Genomic DNA, 24299 nt, shown 5'->3' with positions numbered 1-24299 from the left:
CATTTACATCTGTACAGGTGGAGACTGTGCAACCCTTCTGAAGAACATGGGTCCTCTGCCTGTGGATATGGCCAGGATGTACTTTGCAGAGACGGTGCTGGCCTTGGAGTATCTCCACAACTATGGCATCGTCCACAGAGACCTCAAACCAGACAAGTGAGGCCTACACATTTTAGATATCAACCCCATAGAGATTGATCATCCATCTCTGCATTGTACTTCAGCACCAACAGTTTAGCATCTTTTATGTCATTGTTTTGGTTAGCCTGTTTCCGCAACATTGCGGTGAAAGAATCTCAACTCCAACTACCCTCTTCCTGCTTAGCATCAGACAGACAAAGTTAGCATCTAGCTGGTGGACAAATGTAAGCATTTTACTGCCATGTATTTCCATCAGAGGTTGGTGGATGTTAATGTGACACAAATGTTGATATGCTAATAAACATTCATAAAAATATATCATTAACAAATAAAGAATTTAGCCTTATTAGTTCTTTTAAGTTTTGGTAATTTGAGTCATTTTATTTTTAAGTGAATTGATGAAAGCAGGAATTTAACATTGTGGTATTACTACTACCGTTACTGAAGTAAACAATTTAATTACCATCAATTTTTTTAAACTACTAATGCTGCCTTGAGTACCTTGGAATATAAGTAACCTGTGCACTTCTTCCTAAGTATCACTGTCTGGAAGCTTAACTGCCTAAAGGTCTCCGAACTGTTGTATTTTATCATCACAATTCCTTGTCATTTTGACATCCTCTCCCTCTTGTTCTCCTTCCTCCCCTCACATGTGTGTGCTTGCAGTTTGCTGGTCACCTCAATGGGACACATTAAACTGACAGATTTTGGGTTGTCCAAAGTCGGGCTGATGAACATGACCACTAACCTGTATGAGGGACACATAGAGAAAGACGCCAGGGAGTTCTCTGATAAGCAGGTACATCTTATTCCCTGACAGTTTGGACAAAACATATTCCTCAAACAACATCGTGTTTAGGATATTTAATATTATTTAATTCTGTACAGGTCTGTGGAACGCCTGAGTATATTGCACCCGAGGTGATCCTGAGACAGGGCTATGGGAAGCCGGTGGACTGGTGGGCAATGGGCATCATCCTCTACGAGTTCCTGGTGGGCTGCGTGCCTTTCTTTGGAGACACACCGGAGGCGCTGTTCGGACAGGTCATCAGTGGTATGTATTACCTCCACTTAAAGTTTTAAACGATAAGTCGAATTTCTGTGTGACATCTGTGAAGTTTATTCAACCTTAATGATAGATGTGTGATCCTACGCTAACAGCTTGTCTTGGACGCAGAACATAGTTCCTTATTGGTTGATTTAAGACGGTCAATCAAGCTTTTTATTATCCCCTGAACCCTTACATGAGTAAGGGGGTTCTAATTACAATGCCAATCATGAAATTTTACTGAAGCAAAAACAAAAAATCATCCTTTATTCTTCTTTAAAGTACAGATCAAAATAAACTACATTTATTTGTGCCCCATGCTTCCCTCACAGCATCTGGCTTCTAGATTACTGTGAGCACATGAGGAGGTATTCTCAATTAGATATAAATTAAACATTTACATAGTGACCACAAGGAATAAGTCTGTGTGCTTTTTTTCTCAATTTATTGGAGACAGAAATGTCCCTCGAGTTTTGCTAGCCAAACAGATGGCAGCAAGTGGATTTATCTTGACTTTAGACCACAAGTGAAGTTTTTATAATTCTGATAATGTTACTTGTCTTCATCTTATATTCTCATGGTGACAGCAGCACAGAGAAAATGTTATTCTTGAAAACAGAAGCTTTTATCTTGTCAGCGGTGTGGCTCAGATGAATTGTATTATTCTGAGTTGTTGGATAACGGCCTCTGTCCGTGGCATGGAAAGGAATGGCATGCGATGACTGATTTGCTATGCTCTCAATCAAATTGTACCAAGCCTCTGAGAGGGACTGTTAATTAAAGGCTCCAGAACACACTGAATGCATGGCACCGTGGCCTCGGGCCGCACATACATATTTATAGCTCCCCTCCCAAATTTGATTAAAATGGGGGCAAATGGTGCACAGAGCAGACAATCAGCATGGCACAGACAGGCTTTGCTCCCCTATTCATTGCTTATCCATGAGGCTTTCAAAAAAAAAGCTACAGCACATGTACATTGTGTCATTTAACATTATGCTTACACCTCAGAACTGATTCTGATTTGTCTGACTTTGCTGGTGAAGCATTTCTTTTAAGATCATTTCAAAGTGGTGGGTCATAATAATATGAAGGTATCACATTTAATTTAATAATTTAAGACCAATCTTAAAACATACCTAAGGTTTGTCATGATACTCCTATTGTTTTCATAAACTGGTTTATCATTTACAAACCATAAAACATGGAGGTAGAAAACTGCGACAGCGTCAGAAATGCTTATGTATGGGCTGGCACTTGCAGATTAATAAATGCAAACAACTAATTACGCACTGAGCTAACATGGACTGACTATTTATGTTCTTTGAGCAATAAAGCAACTCATTCTGGTTTGTTTTTTACCTACAGTGATGATTCTCAGAAACACTTCTATGTATGTCCTGAGCAGAGCTGTCTATCTTTATATAATAGCTATTGATGTTCATAAGACTTCTTGTATGTCAGAGTATTTTACATTCAAACTGATCGCGTGAATTGTGTGTTTTCCAGATGAGATCAACTGGCCTGAGGGAGACGATGCCCCGCCGCCCGACTCTCAGGAGCTCATCACCTTGCTCCTCCGACAGAACCCTCTGGAGCGGATGGGCACAGGTACAGACACAGAGGGCAAAGAAAGATGTGGCACAGCCAGTAACTCGGCTAGGATCAGAGAGGCGCAGCAGGCCACCATAAATTCTTATGTGACCTTTGGAGCCGCCTCTGCACCGCTCATAATTCCTAGTCACCGGGGAAGAAATTGAGGTCACCCCACAGCAGAGCAGTTTATCCTGTGGCCTCTTCACCTTGTCCCTTTGATCAATTTCAATTATTTCCCTGCCAGCCCATGAATCTAGTTCCATGCATGATCTGGCATTAAGAGTGTGTAGGTCTGTGGAGTGCTAAAACATGTCATGACCTGGGACAAAGGCATTTAATCAGAGGTCTGTTCGTCTAGACCCCCCCCTCTCCAGGTTTCCATTTACAAAATCTTCTGCTACTCCACAAAAGGTCACAGGCAGGAAATTGTCCTGCATAATTTATGGTCATGTTATCGGTTAGGCCTTCAGCCACTAGGGAAAAGGAAAACATAGCGTGACCACCTTTGATTTTTTTACGTCCTGGATCCCTCTGAGACACACATTTTGCAAGAGTTTTCCTCACAAGAAGTTTTAACATCTTCTTTGAAATGATTTAAAAGTAGTTATCATGCTTGTTTGATCTGTAGGCGGAGCCGCAGAAGTGAAGCAGAATACGTTTTTCAGTGACCTGGACTGGAACAGTCTGCTGAGGCAGAAGGCAGAGTTTATTCCTCAGCTGGAGTCTGAGGATGACACTAGCTACTTCGACAGTGAGTTTTCTAAACAAAGCATACATTTGTACTCGAACAGAGAATATGTTATTTTTGATGTGTCCATGAAAAATAAACACCCTTAGATCCCCTTAATAAACCGTAGAAAATGTGTGATTGTAATTACTTCCAATTTTCTGTTATCATGTTTATAAGTTGTTTATTTGTATTTTTGGGCGCATCTGGTTCTGAAAGTCCCATTTCAATGTGGAGCACTTCTATGGCTTGCATCAGGATGAAACAAGTGCCAGATATTTATAACTCGGTTAGAAATAGAAGTTTTATCCCGTTAACTTACTGATCCCATGGCAACATTTTCTAACTGCTGATTTGTACCTCTAAAACCTAGATTATGATATTGCAACTAGAACAGAACAGATTAAAAAAAAAGTACTTAAATCCTTTAATATAAGCTGTATTACTTTGCTCATATTTGTTTTGCCATGTTATTAAAAACCTGTGGACATAGAAAAAAAAAGTTTTGTTTTGAATAAATAATTTTGAAAATAATTGGCCTGGAACATTTATAGTACAACTCACGTAACAGACCAACTATTGTAAATTAAATGATCTAATCCATGAAGTGACTCTGCTAAAAGCGTCTTTAAAAAACAATCCATGTACTTATACTTAAATCACCTTGATGCACTCATTAACACTCAATAACTGAGTGAAATCTAAACCTCCCATCATCCCCAGCTCGCTCTGAGAGGTACCATCACCTGGAGACAGAGGAGGAGGATACAAACGATGAAGACTTCAATGTGGAGCTGCGGCAGTTCTCCTCTTGTTCGCACAGATTCTCCAAGGTTTGTCCTTAATCTGCTCCCCTCACACATCTCAGACTCACACATATACTTCATTAATTACCTCCTGAGATGTTAGTAATGTAAATGAGGTGATCCACTCATGTTTTCTCATGGGAAAGTACGCATTAGCAAGTGGTATTTCATATGGAAATGTGTGTCTAGAAAACACACCCGCTGCCCCTTTACCCCCACAGTATTAAACGTAGGCTTTGCATAAATTTTCCGCCTGCAAATCAGATCTGTTTTTTCTTTTTCGGTAATGTGGAACACAACACACAGTACAGTCGTACAATCTGGGAGTCATTGTTGTGCTGCATTGCAGTATGCTCCCCTCTCACATCAACACAGAGCATTACTGTGTCTCAGAAAGCAGCAGGGCTTCTCTGAGGAAGAGTTGAGCTACACTGAATGCTTTTCCCTCGACTACACCTAGAACTCCAAGGTCGTAAGACATGATGAAGTCTGCATGAACACCGACAGCACTTATCTGAATCCCATTTTCTCTAAAGAATACATTTGTTAATCAATCTGTGTAGCTTAATCTGAATCTGACAATGTGTGTTTTAAACATAATGTGGCCTTCATAGCCTTCATGTACTGAAGTGAGTTACTGTTTCTGTGTGGTTGTCAGGTTTACAGCAGCCTGGATTTGTCCCGTGGGCTCCTGGAGGAGAAGGGAGAGACGGAGGGGAAGAAGAGTGAGAGCCCACTGACTGTCGACTCTCTCAGCTGGACGCCAGATTTTGCTGAAATGTAGGTTTGAATGTCAAGTAATGCTAGTATTTGAAAAACATATTTCACACAAGAAGAAAATACCTATTTTGCTGAAATGCTAACAGTAAAATAATCAGTCACATGAATAGTTTGCAGTATGGATTAGCTACTTAACATAATCCTCATGTAGACCTAGCCAGAACACAAAACATATAAAATAAACTCCAACAACATTAAGCTCGTTCTGTGAGTTACAATGTTCACTCATTAAAACGTTTCTGTCTTTTCCACCAGGCCCTCACTCTCCCACTCCACAGAGGCAGACAGTCTGAATCCGGATCTTCGCCCCAACTTGTTGCCAAAGTTTGCCATCTCAGCAGAGAGTGAAGCAGACGAGACCTCCGGCCTCGGTGACCCCAGCAAGACCTCCATCTCCATCGGAGAGCTCCCCCAGGATGAGCCGGACGCTACCACTCCAGGCAGCACTCACAGTGGAGCCACGCTCTCTGGTACAATGTTACACGTCTTGAATTTCATTGTGTTTAAGTGTGTTATTCTTCTGCCTGGTTTTTCATTTTATAAAAATCAATACGGTGTCAAATCTCTGAAAGAAGGAAACTACAGAATGAAACATTTCTTACATTCTCCTCATTTTTCACATAGAGTTACTGGTTTGATTTATTTTCTATTTGTTGCAATTTATGTATTTGTCACTTAAATAGTTAGTGTTTGTATGGACAAAACATCAAGATAGAACATGTTGATAAATGCACTTTAGAGATGTTGGTAGGACGTTTCACCGAAATACCCTCGCTATTCAAATAACAGACATTAGTCAGAATTTTGTCATCTTACTCTTGAAAATAAATCAAATAAGCAATTACAAGTACAATTTTCCCTTACTCCTGATAATTTTTTGTAATAAACAGGAAGTTTCTCAGAGCATCTGGACCAGTTGACCCCCAGAGGTGAGGGTTTGCAGAGCCCCGACAGTACCAGCCATGCCTCCGCAGACCAGGGTCCTCACAACAACTCTCTGCGGCCAGAGAGCGCTGCCGAGAAGACCGGCGCTGTGGCAAAAGTCCCAAAGTCTGTCTCAACCGGTGCCCTTTCCCTCATGATCCCCGGGGGTAAGACTAAGAACACAAACCGATGTGCATGTGTTGATTGAAAATGTAATCGTATATCAGTTTTGCAGAAGGTTAAAGTATATCAGAGCAACAACGTGCCAAGATTCACAAAAAGATCTGTGGACTTGTACAATGTGGAAAAAATGAAAGCGTACTCTATAGATCTGTGTGAAATTGGCCCAGCATTACATTTTACAGAGGGGCTATGGGCAAGAAGCTGAGTACAAGTCTATAATAAGGAAAGTAAGCAGGAGCAAGAGGCCTTCACCGCTGTGAGAGTGAAAATCCCATTAGTTCCACCCCCAGCAGGAGCGGCGTGAACCAGGCTCATGAGCTTTATAGACTCACCTCACGACTGACTCCAGGGCCCGCTAAGGTGTGATTGATTGAATGAAAGACACCGCTGCTCAGGTGGTGATTATCCTTTCTTTTTTTTAGATACCTTCGGGGTCTCTCCTCTGGCCAGCCCTCTCTCTCCATACTCCCTCTCCTCAGACCCTTCCTCTAGAGACTCCTCTCCAAGCCGAGAAACCTCCCACCTTACTGCCAACCCGCGGCAGCCCATCGTCATCCACAGCTCGGGGAAGAAATTTGGCTTCACACTCAGGGCGATTCGGGTGTACTCTTGTGACGGCGACATCTACACTGTGTACCACATGGTCTGGGTAAGGACTACATCAGCCTGTAGTAAAAGTCTTAATCAAGTATAAGTGAGTGAACTGTGAGGGTGCTTTCACGCTTAACCTGTTAGCTTCCATTTATACAAAGAGTTATAGCTGTCAATCAAATTGTAGTGTAGACTAAAAAGACAAAGTAAGACTGAATGAAATAATGGTTCTCGGTTTTTTGAGTGGTGTATATATAAGTAATATACTGTTGATGTTAATACAAGAATATTTTGTATTTATACAATGCGAGTACTGGAATTTTTCCTGATCAGTGAGAAAGTTAGAACAGCACACACGAAAACACACAAAATGCAGTACTCTATCTGTTCATCAGCATTTATGATATACGATGTCCAGTTGCCATCTCTACTCATAAAGATTGTAATCTCTTCTTGAGCCGTTTGTTGAGACTACAACAGTACACATACAGTACAGTAGTCACTAGAATTGGATTTCCCCCCACTTGGATCAATGTAGCAATCATGATGCAGGATATCAAGTGCCAAAATCACACAATGTATAATCTTTCAGTCAATATCAGGAAGTGTAAACACAAACTATGTTTTCTTTTGTCCCAGGCGAATGTGAAAATATACCTTATTAAACCACATAAGGACTGTAAGGAAGTCTAGATCATGAAAGTAAATGTCTCTTATGTGTCTGTGTCAGAATGTAGAAGATGGCGGGTCTGCCCATAAAGCCGGACTCAAAGCTGGAGACCTCATCACTCATGTGAACGGAGAACCAGTTCACGGCCTCGTCCACACTGAAGTGGTGGAGCTCCTGCTCAAGGTGAATGAAATGTATTTTATTATGTTATTAAGCTCACAGATCCAGTAAAAAAAAAAAAAATCAACATTAAGCATCATGTCGACTAACATGACTTTATTTTCATATATTATTAATCATCTTCCCCTTTCAGAGTGGTAGCAAAGTTACCATCTCCACTACCCCATTTGAAAATACTTCAATAAAAACTGGTCCAGCCCGGAGGAACAGCTACAGGAGCAAAATGGTGAGATGCTCCAAGAAGCCCAAGAAGGAGAAGACACCAGAAAGGTACAAATCTTCTACTGACACTATTTTATCACATATTGGCCTCTAGGGGGCAGACAGATAACACTGAGAGAGTATTTGAATGTGAGAGCATTTTGCCTACAGGGTCATAGGGATAGTTTGCAAGTAAAAAGGATTCAAATAGACTGTAAAGTGATGTGTGAAAAGCCAAAATATAGAAAAGCAAGGAGGGATGGCACCTCCTTTTTTACAAACCAGCCTTTGAAGTAGAGTGCAAACCAAAGTGGATGATCTACATGTAACTCTAACTATTTTTTAATTAGATTTTTATCTTTTGCATGTCTTTTTTTGCAAGTTAATCAAATATAATAAATAGGTCTTGACAGATTTTCTTTTGCTTTGTCTTATTTTTCTTTCTTTCAGGCGCCGCTCCCTCTTCAGGCGCTTTGCCATGCAGCCATCTCCTCTGCTGCACACAAGCCGCAGTTTCACCTCCCTCAACCACTCTCTGTCCTCTGGTGAGAGTCTCCCTGGCTCCCCCACCCACAGTCTCTCCCCCCGTTCCCCTAGCGCCATCTTTCGCCCCACACCAGACTTCCCCCAGTCAGGTGGAGATTTTATCTGAGAATTGTAGTGTTTATTGTGATTCCATTTATTATATTACTGATATCCATTTTTTTTCTTACAACATCCAGGTGGCAACTCCTCCCAGAGCAGCTCTCCCAGCTCCAGTGCTCCGAACTCCCCCGCAGGGTCTGGGCACATCCGTCCCAGCACCCTCCACGGCCTCGGCCCCAAACTCCCGGTACAAAGGCTTCGGCAGGGGCGCCGCAAGTCAGCCGGCAGCATCCCTCTTTCCCCTTTGGCTCGCACACCTTCACCTACACCTCAACCAACATCCCCTCAGCGCTCACCATCTCCCCTCCTCACTGGACATCCTGTTGCCATTTCCAAATCAAACCAAGCCTTCCCAGCCAAGATACATTCCCCACCCACAATTGTACGACATATTGTGCGGCCAAAAAGTGCTGAGCCGCCTCGCTCTCCGTTGCTAAAACGTGTCCAGTCTGAGGAGAAGCTATCCCCCTCTTACTCAGGAGATAAGAAGCATCTATGTCCCAGAAAACACAGCCTGGAGGTGACCCAAGAGGAGGTGCCAGATGAGGAGCTGAGGCCCGGGGAGAGGGATTACACCGTCTTGCAGAGTGTGGAGGAAACCGTCAGTGAGCCGCTGTTAAGCAGCCGTGTTCGACCTGTGGAGCAGGGCTGCTTAAAGAGGCCCGCCGGCCGCAAGATGGGCCGGCAGGAGTCTGTTGAGGAGCTTGACAAGGAGAAGCTGAAGTCCAAGATGGTTGCAAAGAGACAAGATTGGTCCGAGAGGAGGGAGTCTCTACAGAAGCAGGACGCCTTGTGTGATTCTGAATCATCCCAGTGGTGTGGTGATGACAGGGAGGAAAGTTTTTTGGTCCGAGGCCAAAATAAGACCCAGAGCAGCCCGGACTCTGGTCCTCTGGAGGTCAAAGCTGCTAGCACAACATTAAAAGATGTGCTTTACAAGAAACTCACCACACGTGTCTCTGAGGGCCTCGCTGAAACATCCAATGGCGAAACTGATGGAGGACACAGATCAGCTCTCTGCTCGAATCATTCCGAGTGGCAGCACTCCAGGCAGGGTAAAGACAACATGAAGCCGGACCGATTGGACTTCAAAGCTCCCAACATCGAGTTCACCAGGAAGAGGCTGTCTTTTGAGGACAGAGAGGACTGCATGTGTCGGTTGTCCTCTGGCATCCATGAGAACCTGCACTTCGGCTCCACCCGGTCTAAGAGCCTCCAGCTGGACACGGCCATGTGTCATGAACACATGAAGGCAGGACTAGGAAGCGTCCACTCCAGCCCTGAATGCCTGTCCCCTAAGCTTTTCTCCGGCAGAGGGGAGAGCGCTGTTGAAAAGCTCCAGCTCATCTCCGCTGAGTCTCCACTGCGAAAGACGTCATCTGAATACAAACTTGAAGGACGCCACGTCTCCTCTCTCAAACCTCTGGAGGGCACCCTGGATATCGGTCTGCTCTCAGGGCCCAGAGTCTCAAAAACAGAAAACTGTTTATCCAAGATGGCAGGGAACTCAAGCGAGACTGTTTCTTTGAGTCCAATTTGGCTCCAGACCCCTGCAGAAAGACAAATAAAAGTCCCCCAACTGAAAACTACTGACAAGCTGAAGAGCCCCCTGGCTTGTTCCACAAGTCCTCCTGAAGCTGTTTCTTCTCTAAACAACATAGTCGCCTCCAAAGATCAGTCAAAGAATGCCTCCACAGAGGTGAAGATCAGTGCAAGTTGTGAGAAAACACCGGAAAGAAACAGTGAACCACTAAAGGCTCAAAGCAGCAAAGTGGAGGCCTCAAGTTTTCCCTTTAAACCAGAGAGCAAGACGGGTATGAAGTCCAGTTTACCGCCTCATGAACACAGAGGCCCTCGACACAGCTCCCACTTCTCCTCCTGTGGAAAAACACCCTCCATACGAGAAGTCAGCAATGAAGATCAGGAGGATGAAGCAGAGCAGGAGGAAATCACACCACACACTACATCACAACACACCGACAGCTCCAGGACAGGGCTCCCTTTGACTTCAGTAAAGCCGGAGGAAGACATAAAAACTGTGAAGACTCCGGCCAGTGAACCGTTCCCCGTGTCGCTGAAGCAGAGTATAAACTGTGGTTTGGATACAGGTCAGCGCTGCGAGAAAAACACAGCTACTGCGCAGAGCTTAAACATGACCTCTGTGTCTGAGGTGAATGTACAGAACAGCTCTGCATCTGTTCGCCTCCCAGAGAATGTGCTTTCACAACGGCAGCCATTGAACATCTGCTTTTCAAATATAGAAGCGCAGGTTTCTATCACAACATCTGGTTCTGTGAAGGACGATAAAAGCTGCAAGTTTAAATCAGAAGGTCAGGACTGTAAGGGAAGATCTGTGAGCCAGGACGGTGCACAATCTAACAGATCAGCTGTGAAAGAAGTTGGTGGAAAAGGCAGTTCAGGTTTGAATAAGGTCAACACGTGCGTTGGAGTTACAAAAGTGGAGGTAAACCCAAAAGTGGAGCAGAAGAGAGAAGTTACTACAGATAATATTGTCCCCTCATTAAATAATGTTTCAAAGAGTGTAAATAAAAAGGATAACACTGTTGGTGCGGTAGAGAGTAGTAGCATGTTTCTGCAGAAAAAAGAGAATCCCATTTCACCAAAGAATAAAGGCAATGTGAAAGATTTAGATCTGCCATCCAAAAACTGTCCGGCTGAAAAAGCACAACACAAAGCATCAGAATCAGGAACCTGCACGTCTAAAAAAGAAGAAACGGTTACCTGTGTAAAAGAAAACGCCACAAAACAAAAATCCTCGGCAACTGCAAATGAAAATGTTTTGATTCCCAAGAGTAAGTCGAGGCCTGACCCGCAGCCTGTCCCGCCCCCCGCTGTGAAGACGGAGACAAAAACACTGGAAGTGAAATATCACAGCACAGCTCCTCCGGCTCCAGCAGTCAGGGGCAGTCAAACCTCAAAACAGAGGGATCTGTCTAAAGAATCTGCGCTCTCCACTTCAAACATTCAAGCAATTCGTAAACAGAGAGAATCCGCATTGCCAACCAAGCAGGAGGAATCAGTGCAGCTGTCTCCTACTCGTGTTGACGTGAAGCAAAAAGAAACACAGCCCAGAAGCTTTGCAGCAAAAGACAACTCTGAGTCAAAGCCAAAATCTCCCCCTTCTAAAACTGTCCCTTCATCATTTGTTCTAAAGTCCCCCGCCGCTCCAACACCAGTTTTTAAACAAAGTCCTGATGCCAAACACAAAGACCCCTCACCCAAAAAACAAGCTCCAGCCGTTCGACACCATCATGGCCAAAAACCAAAAGAAGTAGCTTCACCTGTTCCTCAGCTCCCGTCAGATGTTCCCTCCCAGCCCGACCCACCGCCAGTGCTGCCCAAACCTGCAGTGAAGAAAGAACAGCTGATCAGTGGAGGTGTCTCAGGCAGGATCTCCACCTGCGCACCCCAGGAAAGTGCAATCAAGGTTTCAAAAGAAAGCCCCACGTCGGATACGCTCAAATCGGAAAAGGGCCCAGATACCAGAAACACGACCCCTGAGAACCTGGGGCCCTCCAGCAAGAAGGAGCAGGCTGAGAGGAAGAAGAAAGACACTGTTCCAGAGGTTACGCCTGCGCAGAAAAACTCAAAAAGAGACGCATCCCGAGCTGCCGCCTCGGACAGAGATACTGGCAGGAAGCAGCAGAAGGAGTCGCCACGTAACTCTAACAACAAAAAATAAAACAAGGGACGTGAAATTAGCAGCCGCTTCAGAACATCTAGATGTAATAAGAGTTAGAAAAGGGTTTGTGCAAACATCCTCATGCCTTCTTTTTTTTTTTGAAGGACCGGGCAAGCTGTGTGTGTGTGTGTGTGTGTGTGTGTGTGTGTGTGTGTGTGTGTGTGTGTGTGTGTGTGTGTGTGTGTGTGTGTGTGTGTGTGTGTGTGTGTGTGTGTGTGTGTGTGTGTGTGTGTGTGTGTGTGTGTGTGTGTGTGTGTGTGTGTGTGTGTGTGTGTGTGTGTGTGTGTGTGTGTGTGTGTGTGAGATGAACACACACGTGTAGATGTGTCTAGGTCTGAATGTAGGCAATCATTTGCTGGTCATTTCTGGTGTAGTACTTTTCACGTCAAGTGTTGTTTCTGCTTTGCGCTATCAGTATGTCGGGGCAGCAGGGAAGAACCTTAGGAGGGTCGTATTGTAACGTCAGTGCCATAAAAGATTTAGAATTGCACTCTTACTTCTTGACCCGACTGATCTGAGGTCTTTTAATGCAGTATACCACACAATTTGCTCAGCAATTGTATCACGATTGTTTCTGTTCGTATAATCCAAATCTTTTCATGTTGGGTTTTTGTGCAGTGGTACACAGAGGGGGGTGCACTATATCCTGTGCTTTTCACTTAAAAAAAATACAGAATCACCTCTTGGTTCTAGAAATGATAAATCAGTGAAGAGGCCTTAAAATGATGGGAGATTTAAAAAAAACTTGCTGTTCTTAGCAAGGTGTGGTGTTAATTCACATTCCTCTGACGTGTGTACATACATTTTTGATTTTTATGCAATATGATGTAGATATGATAACACTGTAAAACTGGGATTCATGGGCTTAACATGATTGTCGTTTGTATGATATGTATAGATTTTGCTGTCATTTGTTTGTATGCTCGGTATTAGAGTATCTGCTCGATAACTCTGTGGTCTAAAGTAAGCTACTGTGATGTATCTTGTCAGAGGCATCCTTTTCTCTGTGACATTCAACATGTTTCCACATGTTCCAAAATTAACTTGACAAGAGAGGAAAAGTCATGGGGGAGTTACTGAGCTATTTCTAAAAATGTAGCATTATAAAACAAAACTGTGAGGGCTGTCAGCTTTTTCCAAGAATGTCTTTAATGTTGATGAAGTGTTAGCTGGCAGACTAAGGTTTAAAAAGTGTAAAATATGGAACATTGTGTTTGATTATTGAGATATTCTGTTAGCCAATCATTACTGCAGTAGGTTTCTGAAGGTGTTGGGCTTCATCTCAGCGGAGTGACATTAAGATCACGTGAGTAAGAAACCAGTACACACACAGGGCTTCAGCGTCAGGGTATCAAAGGATTTCAATGTCCGGTTTCGCCTCAGTGTTGTTAAAGTCGTGTGAGTGTTTTGATGTTTCAAAGGACTCTATAATGAGCAGCATCTGGCTTCACCTGGGTAATGGTATCATATGAGGAATCCTGATTATTTGCCTAGCATAGTTCATGTCCACAACAGTCATTTATTGTTAGATACTTGGTACTTTGATACAGACAGGCTGTCATATATTCACAATCACTTTCTGAAATTTACTTACACACCAAAACACACGTTTTATACTTTAGACACCTTTAAATTGTAAACACTAAATAAGAATATAAAGGTAGCCTAGGACACTAAAGTGTGTAATGCATTATTTGCTCTGTTGTGCAGGCTATGTACAAAATAATTATCCTCTTTACTACAAAAACTCTTGGGTCAAACATGTCACAGAAAATAGTTTATGTAACACACTGTATCCAAGAGTCAACCTGAAACACGTGCGATCGATTGAAGAGATTTTAAACGAGTTACATGCATTAGATATTGTTAAAGTATTGCTCAGTGATGTGAGAGAACAAATGCACCTTAATGTTTGCCAATACTCAGTTCAAAGGGTGAGAAGCAGGGTGAAATTAGAGCTGAAATGGTTTATGAATTCCCCTCTCGTCCTCACTTCAGATTTAAAATAAATCACAGAATTTTATTGTTTCTTCCCCCACTCTTTTGTTTGACTGACATTAAAACACTCAAAGCACATTCAATGTTTGTTTACAAAGCATCATGGATGTATATTTTGTATATTGTTGATTTGCCAAATCTATGTTCTGTGTCAGAGATAATGTTGTCTATAGTAGTGTGAGACTTTGCCCCCCTCCCACCAGGATAAGAACATTTGTTTGTGCTGTAATCAATGTATTTCCATGTCAGGTTCTTCTCTTTCTCTGCTTGTCTTTTCTGTTTACTCTTTCTTTTTCTTCCCCCTGTGCAAAACTAGTATTAGATAAACTTGCTTACGATGGTTTGTCTTTTAGAAATATGTGCAATAAAAGTGTTTTGAGTTTTGTATTTTGCCCAAGGAAAGCTCTATGGATGTCATACATGTTGTATATTAAAACAGATATTTATACTTCTAATGTTGCGTAATGCTGAAAATAAAATGGGAATTGTACATTAGAACTTCTAGCCCTTTTTGAATCATGCTGTTGTTGGAATAGGTACATTTGAATCCAGAAATGTTATCAAATTAACTAGTTGTTGACCACGGAAAGATCAATGCTAACTTATTTTACATGTTCATTATTTCTGAATTAAACCCAATAATATTCCTCATGATATATTCCTTACTAATTAGCTGCGAATAAAATCTTTATTTTACAGGGCCATCGTTTCTGAATAAAAACCCAATAATCAGACCATGTTTAACTGATAAACAATATTTGCTGGTGTAACCGATATTTAATCTGTGCAAAGCAGGTCAGAATGCAAAAATAGGAAATATGTCAGCTAGCAAGAAATTAAAGATGTTAGGCGTAAAACAATCCAATAGAACTGAACAAATTAAGAAAACACTTTTCTACTTTGATTTATTATAAGTAGTTTTGTCATAAATTCCCATTGTGCCTTGCAGTACCAAAATACAGATTGTCATCAAAACGCAACGCACCCTATTGTCTCGGAGCGTCTGTAGAACCAGACTTTAGATGTGGGTCTGAGTTTGAGATTCCTAGAAAATCCCAAGAGCCAATATCTTTATCATCTGCAAATGAGATGTTGATGGACACAATGTGTTTGCACCTGTGGAAGTAAGTTACAAAATGATTCATTTGGTAAGTTACAAAATGATTCAAATGTCCCTCTTATGGAGCGTGATGTGAACCAAAGCATTGGTATCAGTGGTTCCAACAGGAGGCAGTATCCTTCCATCTGTGTTTCTGCTCAAACAAGTCCTTACGCAACATCCATTAAGTAGACAAGAGGACGAACCTGGTGTGGCGTACGGAAATCTTCCGAAGATTAAAAGGATTCTGATAAAGCTGTGTATACTATTCGTTATACAGATTTCTACTTGGAAACAATAAAACACAGGTCATTAATCTGCTGTAATGCAGTCTATTTTAAAGTTATATATATTCTGCTCTGATGATCCGTGGGTAGAGATTGTATTCCTGAATTAATAATAATGTAACATTACTGCAGAAACTGTGGTTTGTTCAGAAAAGCCTCAGGGAAATATAGTGAGCATCACATAAGTAGCTGTTGATGTGGGGTAACTGTCTATTCAAACGTGATTACAGTATTAATGATACAGATGGATCAGTGAGTGTCCACACAGACTGATTACTAAGCATAACATTAAATAGAGGAATGGATGGGGGGGAAATCCTCTTAAAGCTTGGGATGGAGTTATCTTCTGGGAGAGGGGTTTTTGTACAGCAACAACAAGCTCTTCCAGGCTGAAGAAAGAACATTGTGCTGACACATTTATTATCATTAATTGGCCGCGTGTTTCAGATTTGAGTTGTTTGCTAGCACGGATGGAATTTCCTCCCCGCAAAAAAAAATTAGCCTCATGTTTCATCGCAGCTGTAGGCCTATATAACTTCATAGCTGCAATGTGCAAAATGTTAACCATGCTTCTCTAATTTATGTACTGTACATCAAAATGTCAAATGTCAGTATTCTTAACACCTCCTTAGACTAACATAGCAGCAGATGAAAAAGTAAATATCACTTTTCCGTAGGCCTTTGAAGCATGTTGATATCACATGAAGAAAGACAAAATCATGTCATGTCTTTTCCCCTCCTTTAATTTCACTTTATAAATAAAGCAATTAGTGTGTTATCGGAGAGATAATGGATTGTGAGGATAATAAAATGTATCTTCATTGTCCATCTGACTGCTTCCAGAGAGCGGAGGCTGGCTGGTTTGTAATCTGTTTAAGAAAGACTGATCAATGCTAATGATGTGAGCAACTCTGTGCATTGTTATCTGTAGGGTGTGGAGTTCAATGTACAAACAAACACACATGTTCATTGTGGAAAGAAAAGACCAGAGGAACAGAACATCTCGGCCTATTACTAATGTTTAGAATACAATGTTTACCATGTTCGTCTTCATAGTGTGTTAGCAAACATTTGCTAAGTGCAAAGAACAGACAATACAGCTAAGGTTGATTGACATGTCTTCAACTTTGCAGGTTTAACAAGTTAATGTGAAACAAAAAAACTTGTTCACCCTGTAGGGAAAAGAAAATTTGCACCAAATTTCAATTGACAATCTTTTAAAAAAAAATAGAGACGATTTTCAAGAGATTTGAGTGAAATACGTGTCAACTTTTACCTTATGGTAGTGCTAGATAATAAGTCAGGGTTGCACCAAGGCTAAAAGAGATAAGAAATTGCACAGTGTTGCTAGAGGAAAATGTTAGGGGATCATAACTGTCGGAAAGGTTTCTCCTCTTGGGACCATGAATATCTGAACCAAATTTCATTACAATCTATATTGTTGATGATTTGTTCAGTGAATCAGTGCTAGATAAAAAGTCAGGGAAGCACCAAAATTAGTAGGATTCATCCTCTGAAAACCACAAATGTCTGTACCAAATTTCTTGGTAACAAGAAGTCAACTTAATGTAATGCCATCAACACTACTACAGGCAAAAGTGAGGGGTTCATAACAGTTAGAAGGCTTCTACCTCTGGGGACCATGAATATCTGAACCAGGTTTCGTGATAACCTGTCCAATAGTAGTTGAGAAATTCAAGTAAACTAAAAATGTTAGCTACAGGGTTTTGCTTGAGGAAAAAGTCGGGATCATAACAATCAGAAGGCTTCCTCCTCTGGGGACCATGAATGTCTGAAACCAAATGTCATGACAATCTGTATTGTCATGACATTTGTGTAGTGAATAGGTGAATCCTTGACCTGCTGATAGTGCTAGATAAAAAGTCAGGGAAGCACCAAAGTTGGGAAGGTTTATCCTTTGAAAACCATGAATGTCTGAACCAAATTAAATGGCCACACATCCAATAATTGTTTACAAATTGCACGAAAGTAAGAATTCCAACAACACCATGTTGCTAGAGGTAAAAGTTTGGATCATAACAGTCAGGAGGTTATCCCTTTGGGGACCATGAGTGTCTGAACCTAAGTCAAAAGTCCACTTTATTGTCAAAGTCTCCACATGTGTTATACATACAGAAAATTGAAATACCGTTTCTGGCAGTCCCACAGTGCAAATATAAAAGAACATATAACATAAAAAGACAAGAGCCTAGAAAAAAGGGGGGGGGGGGGGTAAAAAGGGGTATACAAAAAAAATTAAGTAATATATACATATATTATGTTATAATTATATGACGAACAATGAATTCTGTAAAGATGTTATTTGAGAACTACTTGAAAACAATGAACAACATTTTCACTATTGTCAAGATGTTTAATTCCGAACCAAAATGAATATGTCAATTTGGTGCTGGGTTCACCAAAGCCAGAGAGTCATAGTCTGGGGACAATGATCATCTGTATTAAAATATGTGCCAATCCATGTAGCAGATGTGGAAATACTTTAGTGTATAAACTATATGCTGGTGGCACTAAAAGAAAAGGAAGGGGATCAAATTGACAATTAAGATTCATCCACAGGGTAACATGAGCAACTTTTCAAATGTCATGGCAATAAATCCATTAGTTGTTAAAACATTTCACTAAAAGTAAACATGCCATTCACATAGTTTTCCGAGAGGAAAAGTCAAACAATCATAAAAAAAACTTGCAGGCTTCTCCCTCTGTGGGCCATGAATGTGTGTACCAAATTTCATAACACTCGACCCTGAAGTTGTTGACATATTGCATTTAAGTTTGGACCCACAATGTTGACAACATGTATTCCTAGCTGCATGTCTCCTAAAACATCGGATTTTCCAACTTTGTATATCTTTAAAGAGTTAGTGGTCTTTTAGAAGACAAGAGAGGAAAGTGAATCATATAAATAAATAAGTAGAGACGTTGAAACCGTTGGTGGGAAGATTGCTTGTTCCTTTAGACAAAAGCAATCTGAGACATGGATAGATAAATCCACTTTGGCCTGTGTTAACTCTTATTGCTGGATTTTGTTCAAGTACATTCTGTGACTTGGGGTGCAGCCAAGGCTCAGCCCAGCACTCATATCTCATGTTGCAACTAATGGCTTCTGGCCCAGCTTTAGTCCTCAGCCGCAGGCCCATAGCGCACACAGGGAGAGGCGGGCTTATTGTGTACGAAAGGGTTCAATCTCGTGTTAGCAATGTTTAAAACTACTGCTTTAGTCTCTTGCCTGCTGTTTTACATGTTCTGTGTTGTTGCATCTATTCTGCAAGACTTCTTTTACCATGAGCTGATATTTTCCAAGACATGAATTCCACTTCACTGACTTTCCTTAAAGCTGCTTTAAGACATATACCCCAGTAGTTATAATTCAAGTATTCCAGATGCTTTATTTAGTATGACTGACCAGCATTGAAAACATCCTTGATGATTGTGCAACTGAAACGCCCAAGAAGAATTCCCCTCTCTGTGGGGCTATAAAGTTAATCTTTATCTTGAACTTTCAAACCGCCATGTTTGCCCTGTAACTGGCCAAGAGATCATGTGACATATTCATTGTCGTAAATTGTTCCCCTGTGTTCACAAAGTCCTTTCAGCAAAGTCATACACTCCATGTAACATAAACACACAAGTAAAAGTGTGTGTTTGTGGGTGGCGTCTGTTTGAGTGTGGGCGAGTGAATGCTAAAGTACACAATATGGAGATTGTGTTTGGAATGCCAATAACAGAATATTATTTAGAGAATTCGTGGAATTGCTCATGTTGCAACAATAAAAAACAAACAGTGGATTATAACTGGTTCCCATGCGGCTGTGATGAAATGCTCAGTTTGAAAAAGAACCCCTGACATGAAAAACTTCTTGGGAAACTCCTTGTGTGGCAAAAAAAACAAAGAGCAAGTTGATTAAAACCTTCTCCAATGTCTGTGTAGTTACAGTGAGATGAGAGGATGGTGATGTATGACTGCTCCATAATGTGGTTATTGTGTGAGGCTGCTAAATGGTGGGTGTACTTAGGAGCTACTGTATACACAGAATAGTGCTGTGTCATCAAACGCTCCTCTGCAGAGTGACTGCAGGTCGCTTTGTGAATATGTCACAAGTTAAGTTGTAAATGTATAAAAAGGCTTCATTTAGGCCTCTAAACAGGATGTGATACCGCTGTTTCTTTTGGGGTGTGGAGTCAAGGTGCTGCAGAAAAGAAGGATAACAGTGTTATAACTCTGATATTAATTTTGACCCAAAAAGATTTTTGGAAAAACGTATTCTTACAACAGTGCTCCACCGATTTAGCATTGCACTCTCATACCAAGATAGATGGTTAAGAAAAAGGGAGCATATCAAGCAGCAGAAGCAGAAGTATCTTCTGTTTTCTCCCTATAAATTCATTTTATTTGTTGTTGTCTAACGCTTTAACTACCCACAATGCAACTAACTCACTCACAGTTTAGATGGAGATTCAGGTCTGGTATGATAGTAGCTGCTAATGTAGCCACGAGTCTTCCAAAGAGCTTTTATCTATCTCCAGAACCAACCATTTTTTTCTCAGACACAAGCTGACTCAAGCGGCATCGCTCAGGGTTATTTATCAGATTTCATTCTGGTCCTTATTAGTCTCGAACCTCTCACTTCATTTGGATTTCTATACTGCAATGTTTCGGGACAAATTTGCATAGACCTTCTGCAAATTAGAGAAATACAAGTGGCATATAGCGCAGAGCGACAAAGAAATGTAAATAGCAGGGATGACATGTGTTGGAGGAACATCAATACCTTATGTATTTACACTAATGTCTCTTTTTCCATCAGAATCTGAAGACAAAATGTGTTTTCCTGGGAACCAAATGAATTGGCAAGCTCATGCACAGATTAGCCCAATGCATGTTGGTGAGAAACAAATAATATAAACATTTACTTTTAATTGCAACATATACTGCACTGCAGTCTTCTTGATCTAACTTCATAAAGTTTAGTTCAGCAAAAAATAAACAATAGGACTTGGCAAATAAAGAGCTCTCAGATGATCAACAGTCCCCATTCTGCTCGGTCTCTGCAAATCATCACTCGCTTTTTTAATTCTGTCAGTCATTCATCACCATGATGAGATGTGAACTTCTTGCAAATACAGAGTCAGAACATTGTTGTTTTAAATGGTGAGAAGCAAAGCACATACGGCAATCATTTATGCCTGTTCTGCTTTGTAGATTTATAACTCTGCAAAACCCACTCGAGTTATTGAGATGCTGGTTAACATCAATTACCCCAATGAATATTTGCAAGTACAAAGAATCCAAATGACATGCTTGTCCGACCCTCAACGAGTGGCTGTAGCTAATGGATGGATAGATCCAAATTTCACAATCTGCTTCCCAGACTTCTTTCTAGCTCAGTTTACCTTGGAACCCATTTTTGTTTTCATACATTTTCAGCCAGGCCAAGGAAACTAGAAGTGTCCTCCTAATTGAGGCTTGACAGTGATAGGTGTTATAAGACATTACATTTAAAAGATTCCCAATCTTCTCTGGATTGTTTATATATATATATATTTCTATGCTTAAAGGTCCCTGCAGAGGGGATGAGGAGTGTAAAAGGTCAAAGGACAACTGAGGATGAGAGGGGCAAATGTAAAAGAAGAAATGAAAGAGGATGAAGAGGATGATGATGGGGGAGGAGAAGATCCCTCAGTCAGACACAGGGCAAGGGTCCGGGCTCAGGAGAGTGACACAATCACACTGTGGTCCCACACCGAGCGCATTAATGAGCGTCTGAGAGGGATTTAAGCTCCAGGGCTTAAAACAGATCAGGAACTGATTCTCAGCCTCAGGAAAAAAGGACTGAAGTCTGAGCCACATAATGGAAGATCTGGCACAGGCTCCATACTAAAGGTTGACAGTAGGACATATGTATATTGGCTACTGGAAAAGTCTTGGTGGTCCTCTGACCCAATCTGACAACTAATGTGATGCACCCAAGCATGACATCTTACTGTGGGCGAGGTTCTTTACACACCATAATACCAAGAACCTAACTCCATTATTTCTATTTTATGCTTCTTTGTGCGTCTTTCATTTCAGATGGAACATTCTACTTGTTACTGTATTATCATTGTTTTAATCAATTCCTCTATTTGTCTGGCATTTTGTAGTTAATAAGCAATCAAATCAGACCCTGTCGCAGTGCTTATCACGTATACCTGCATTAGAGCTCGCTGCTTCTCCCCATCCCTGGGAGTGTTTGTTCACTGCTTTCTTTTTTTGGCTTTAATCCTTCCTCTGAATGCAGAGTTGCCTTATTATCTGAAGCATGCATTCCAGAACATTTTCTTGGAGTCTTCTAATAATTCCCGTCATAGCTTCAAAAGTTGACTCTGAAGCCACTACAACTAAGTATATTACGAAACACTTAGAGCTTTCCCTTGCAGCGAAAAGCTAAATCAGCATTGTGTGAACTTGTTTGGCAAGGTATTTGAAGTAACGGACGATCATTTACTGTATATGCAAAATCACACACTCTAGATTCAAACTTTGCCAACTAGGCAAAAGACTGTTCCCTCTTGATGAGTAGGGGAGAAGTCCTCCAAATGTGTTGTTTTTTTGCCACATAAAAGTTTTTTTCTGAAAATATGTATCTCAGAAGGATAATTCTGTCTAATGTTGTTATGACTTTATAGTGATTATCTTTCTCTGTGTATGAATACACTAAATAATCTACTCTATAATGAGCAGTGAATAGAGCTTTTGGAGTCATAACCATTCATTATTATTATTCAGATGATTCAGTTTTGGTAGTGCAAAGCAACAAACCCAAACCTGTCTCTGGGTCATATTGCTGTGTGAGTGTGGGGGGTGGGGGTGGGGTTAAAGTATGTGTGTTAATGTTTTGACCTGTCACGCATCGCTGCAACCGCCCTGCTGAGACAGTAAATGAAACTAGACTTTGAACTCCCCGAATAGCTGCCTGACTGTATGTGCATGCTCATATTGAACTTTTAACTGAATTTGCTAAAGGAACACAACAATATTTGCACACAGGTTCACAAGTTGAATCTACACTTATTCTGCAAAATGTCTTTTACAAGGACAGTAAAGTGTCAGCAGAAAATAAATCTTCCTGTGTATGTTGTACAGCTTAAGACCTTTAGTATCAAGGGAGAGATAAACATTAATCCCTTCAAAAACAGACAGTTGAAAAGTAAACAAATACAAAGAATCCGAATGTCAGGATCAACTTTCCATAGGACCTGCTGTGTGAAGGCAGAAAAGCCAAAACGAGCATTATGTAAACACATTCTCCGCACGCACAGCCTGAACAGCCACAGCTGGCTGAATTTGCGTAAGAGGCCCTGGCACAGACTCTGTGTATGCCATCCGGGTTGGTAGATCGCTGGAAATCTGCTTTGGTTCAGTGCTGTGTCACAGGCACTAACTGCATGGTACTGCAACGGATGGATTAACATAAGTGCAGGATTGAGGTTGTCCCAGATAACTAGAGACTCAAAAGAGACTTTTTGTCCCAAATGAATCCCAAACGCATTCATGAGACTGTTCAGGGGTTGTCCAAGGTTGTGTACTGGATTAAAAGATGATACACTTCAAGGCACATTTTGTTTAAGGGACAACGCAACTGATGAAACTGATGCCATAAAGTTGGTGCAATTAATTATTAAAGAGGTCCGCTGGACAAGGTTATTTAATCTAAAGTGCCACTTCTGTTAGGTTTAGTGTTACTAATAAGGGTATATTTACGAAGGCTCTCTCACTGCTACAAAGTATTGGAATAGTTCATTTTGATAAATAACCTTTTAGATTGTTTTACTCACGGAAGGATACAAATATTACCACAATCTAATGTGGACCTAGCATAAAAACTGGAAAATGGGGGTAAAAGCTGGCTGGCTCTGTTTCTTAAAGAAATACTTTATGTCTTCTTGGCCATGAAATAGTCTTGGCCAAGGTCTACAAAGATGTAAGTCTGCATTTTGCCATTCATTTGACGTTATATTTTAGGCATCTAAAGAGTGTTGCTCTGAAAGATATATACTTTATTTATCCCAAGTTGGGAAATTGTTAAGATAATGTTTAAGATATTGAGATGGTTTGAAGATATTCTCATTGAATTTTCTTTTCCGTGGCCATTCTATAGCAGTTAACTGAGTATTGTGCAGACTCTGAGAAGTGACCTGTTACCAAAAGTGAGTGTAAGCTTACACCATGCAGTTTATGAGGCATTATGGACAAGCTGTTCAAGATAATGGCACATTAAGCAGATGAAGAGCCAGATATTTCTCTGTGGAGACCAAAAACAGAGCTAAAGACAGTAGACATTGGTCTTGCATTCACCAGATGGCATTGCCGTACACATGGAGCTTTAAATGAAGGATAATATTGCTTCGTATTTACTGGAAATGCAAATAAGCAACTTTGCCAACATATATACCAACAAAAAAGTATGATATGCCCCAATGTGTTCGCAAACATTAGTTATTGCAGGTTTAAGGTTATAAACACTGTGTTACAGTGAGAAATAATAAATGTGTGCTCTGCAGAATACCATAAGGTTATTCATAGAAGCTTGTATGCCAGTGTGTGCTGGTTGTTGGCAGAGTAAATGAATGCTACTTTGCATATGAATAAGAGAATTTGCTGCGATGGAGAAATAAGAGCTAGTTACCAGAAGAACTTACCTTGGCATGAATATGAG

General features: G+C 41.1%; 1 protein-coding gene across 1 annotated transcript in view; it reads left to right on the top strand.

The window, feature by feature from the left end:
• mast4 (microtubule associated serine/threonine kinase family member 4) overlaps positions 1-14683 on the top strand; it is a 73495-nt gene extending 58812 nt beyond the window's left edge. The window contains 14 exon segments of the mRNA XM_063889377.1: positions 18-156; positions 808-940; positions 1030-1195; positions 2699-2800; positions 3414-3536; positions 4236-4345; positions 4977-5098; positions 5354-5568; positions 5989-6189; positions 6628-6854; positions 7527-7649; positions 7780-7916; positions 8298-8482; positions 8570-14683. Coding sequence (XP_063745447.1) covers positions 18-156; positions 808-940; positions 1030-1195; positions 2699-2800; positions 3414-3536; positions 4236-4345; positions 4977-5098; positions 5354-5568; positions 5989-6189; positions 6628-6854; positions 7527-7649; positions 7780-7916; positions 8298-8482; positions 8570-12195 — 5609 coding nt within the window. The 3' untranslated portion in view covers positions 12196-14683.
• The last annotated feature ends 9616 nt before the right edge of the window (positions 14684-24299 follow it).

The sequence above is a fragment of the Eleginops maclovinus genome, chromosome 8, assembly GCF_036324505.1.
Source record: "Eleginops maclovinus isolate JMC-PN-2008 ecotype Puerto Natales chromosome 8, JC_Emac_rtc_rv5, whole genome shotgun sequence".
In the NCBI taxonomy this organism is placed as follows: Eukaryota; Metazoa; Chordata; class Actinopteri; order Perciformes; family Eleginopidae; genus Eleginops; species Eleginops maclovinus.
The sequence above is the reverse complement of the archived record's forward strand: the minus strand, read 5'-3'. Positions and strand labels throughout refer to the sequence as shown.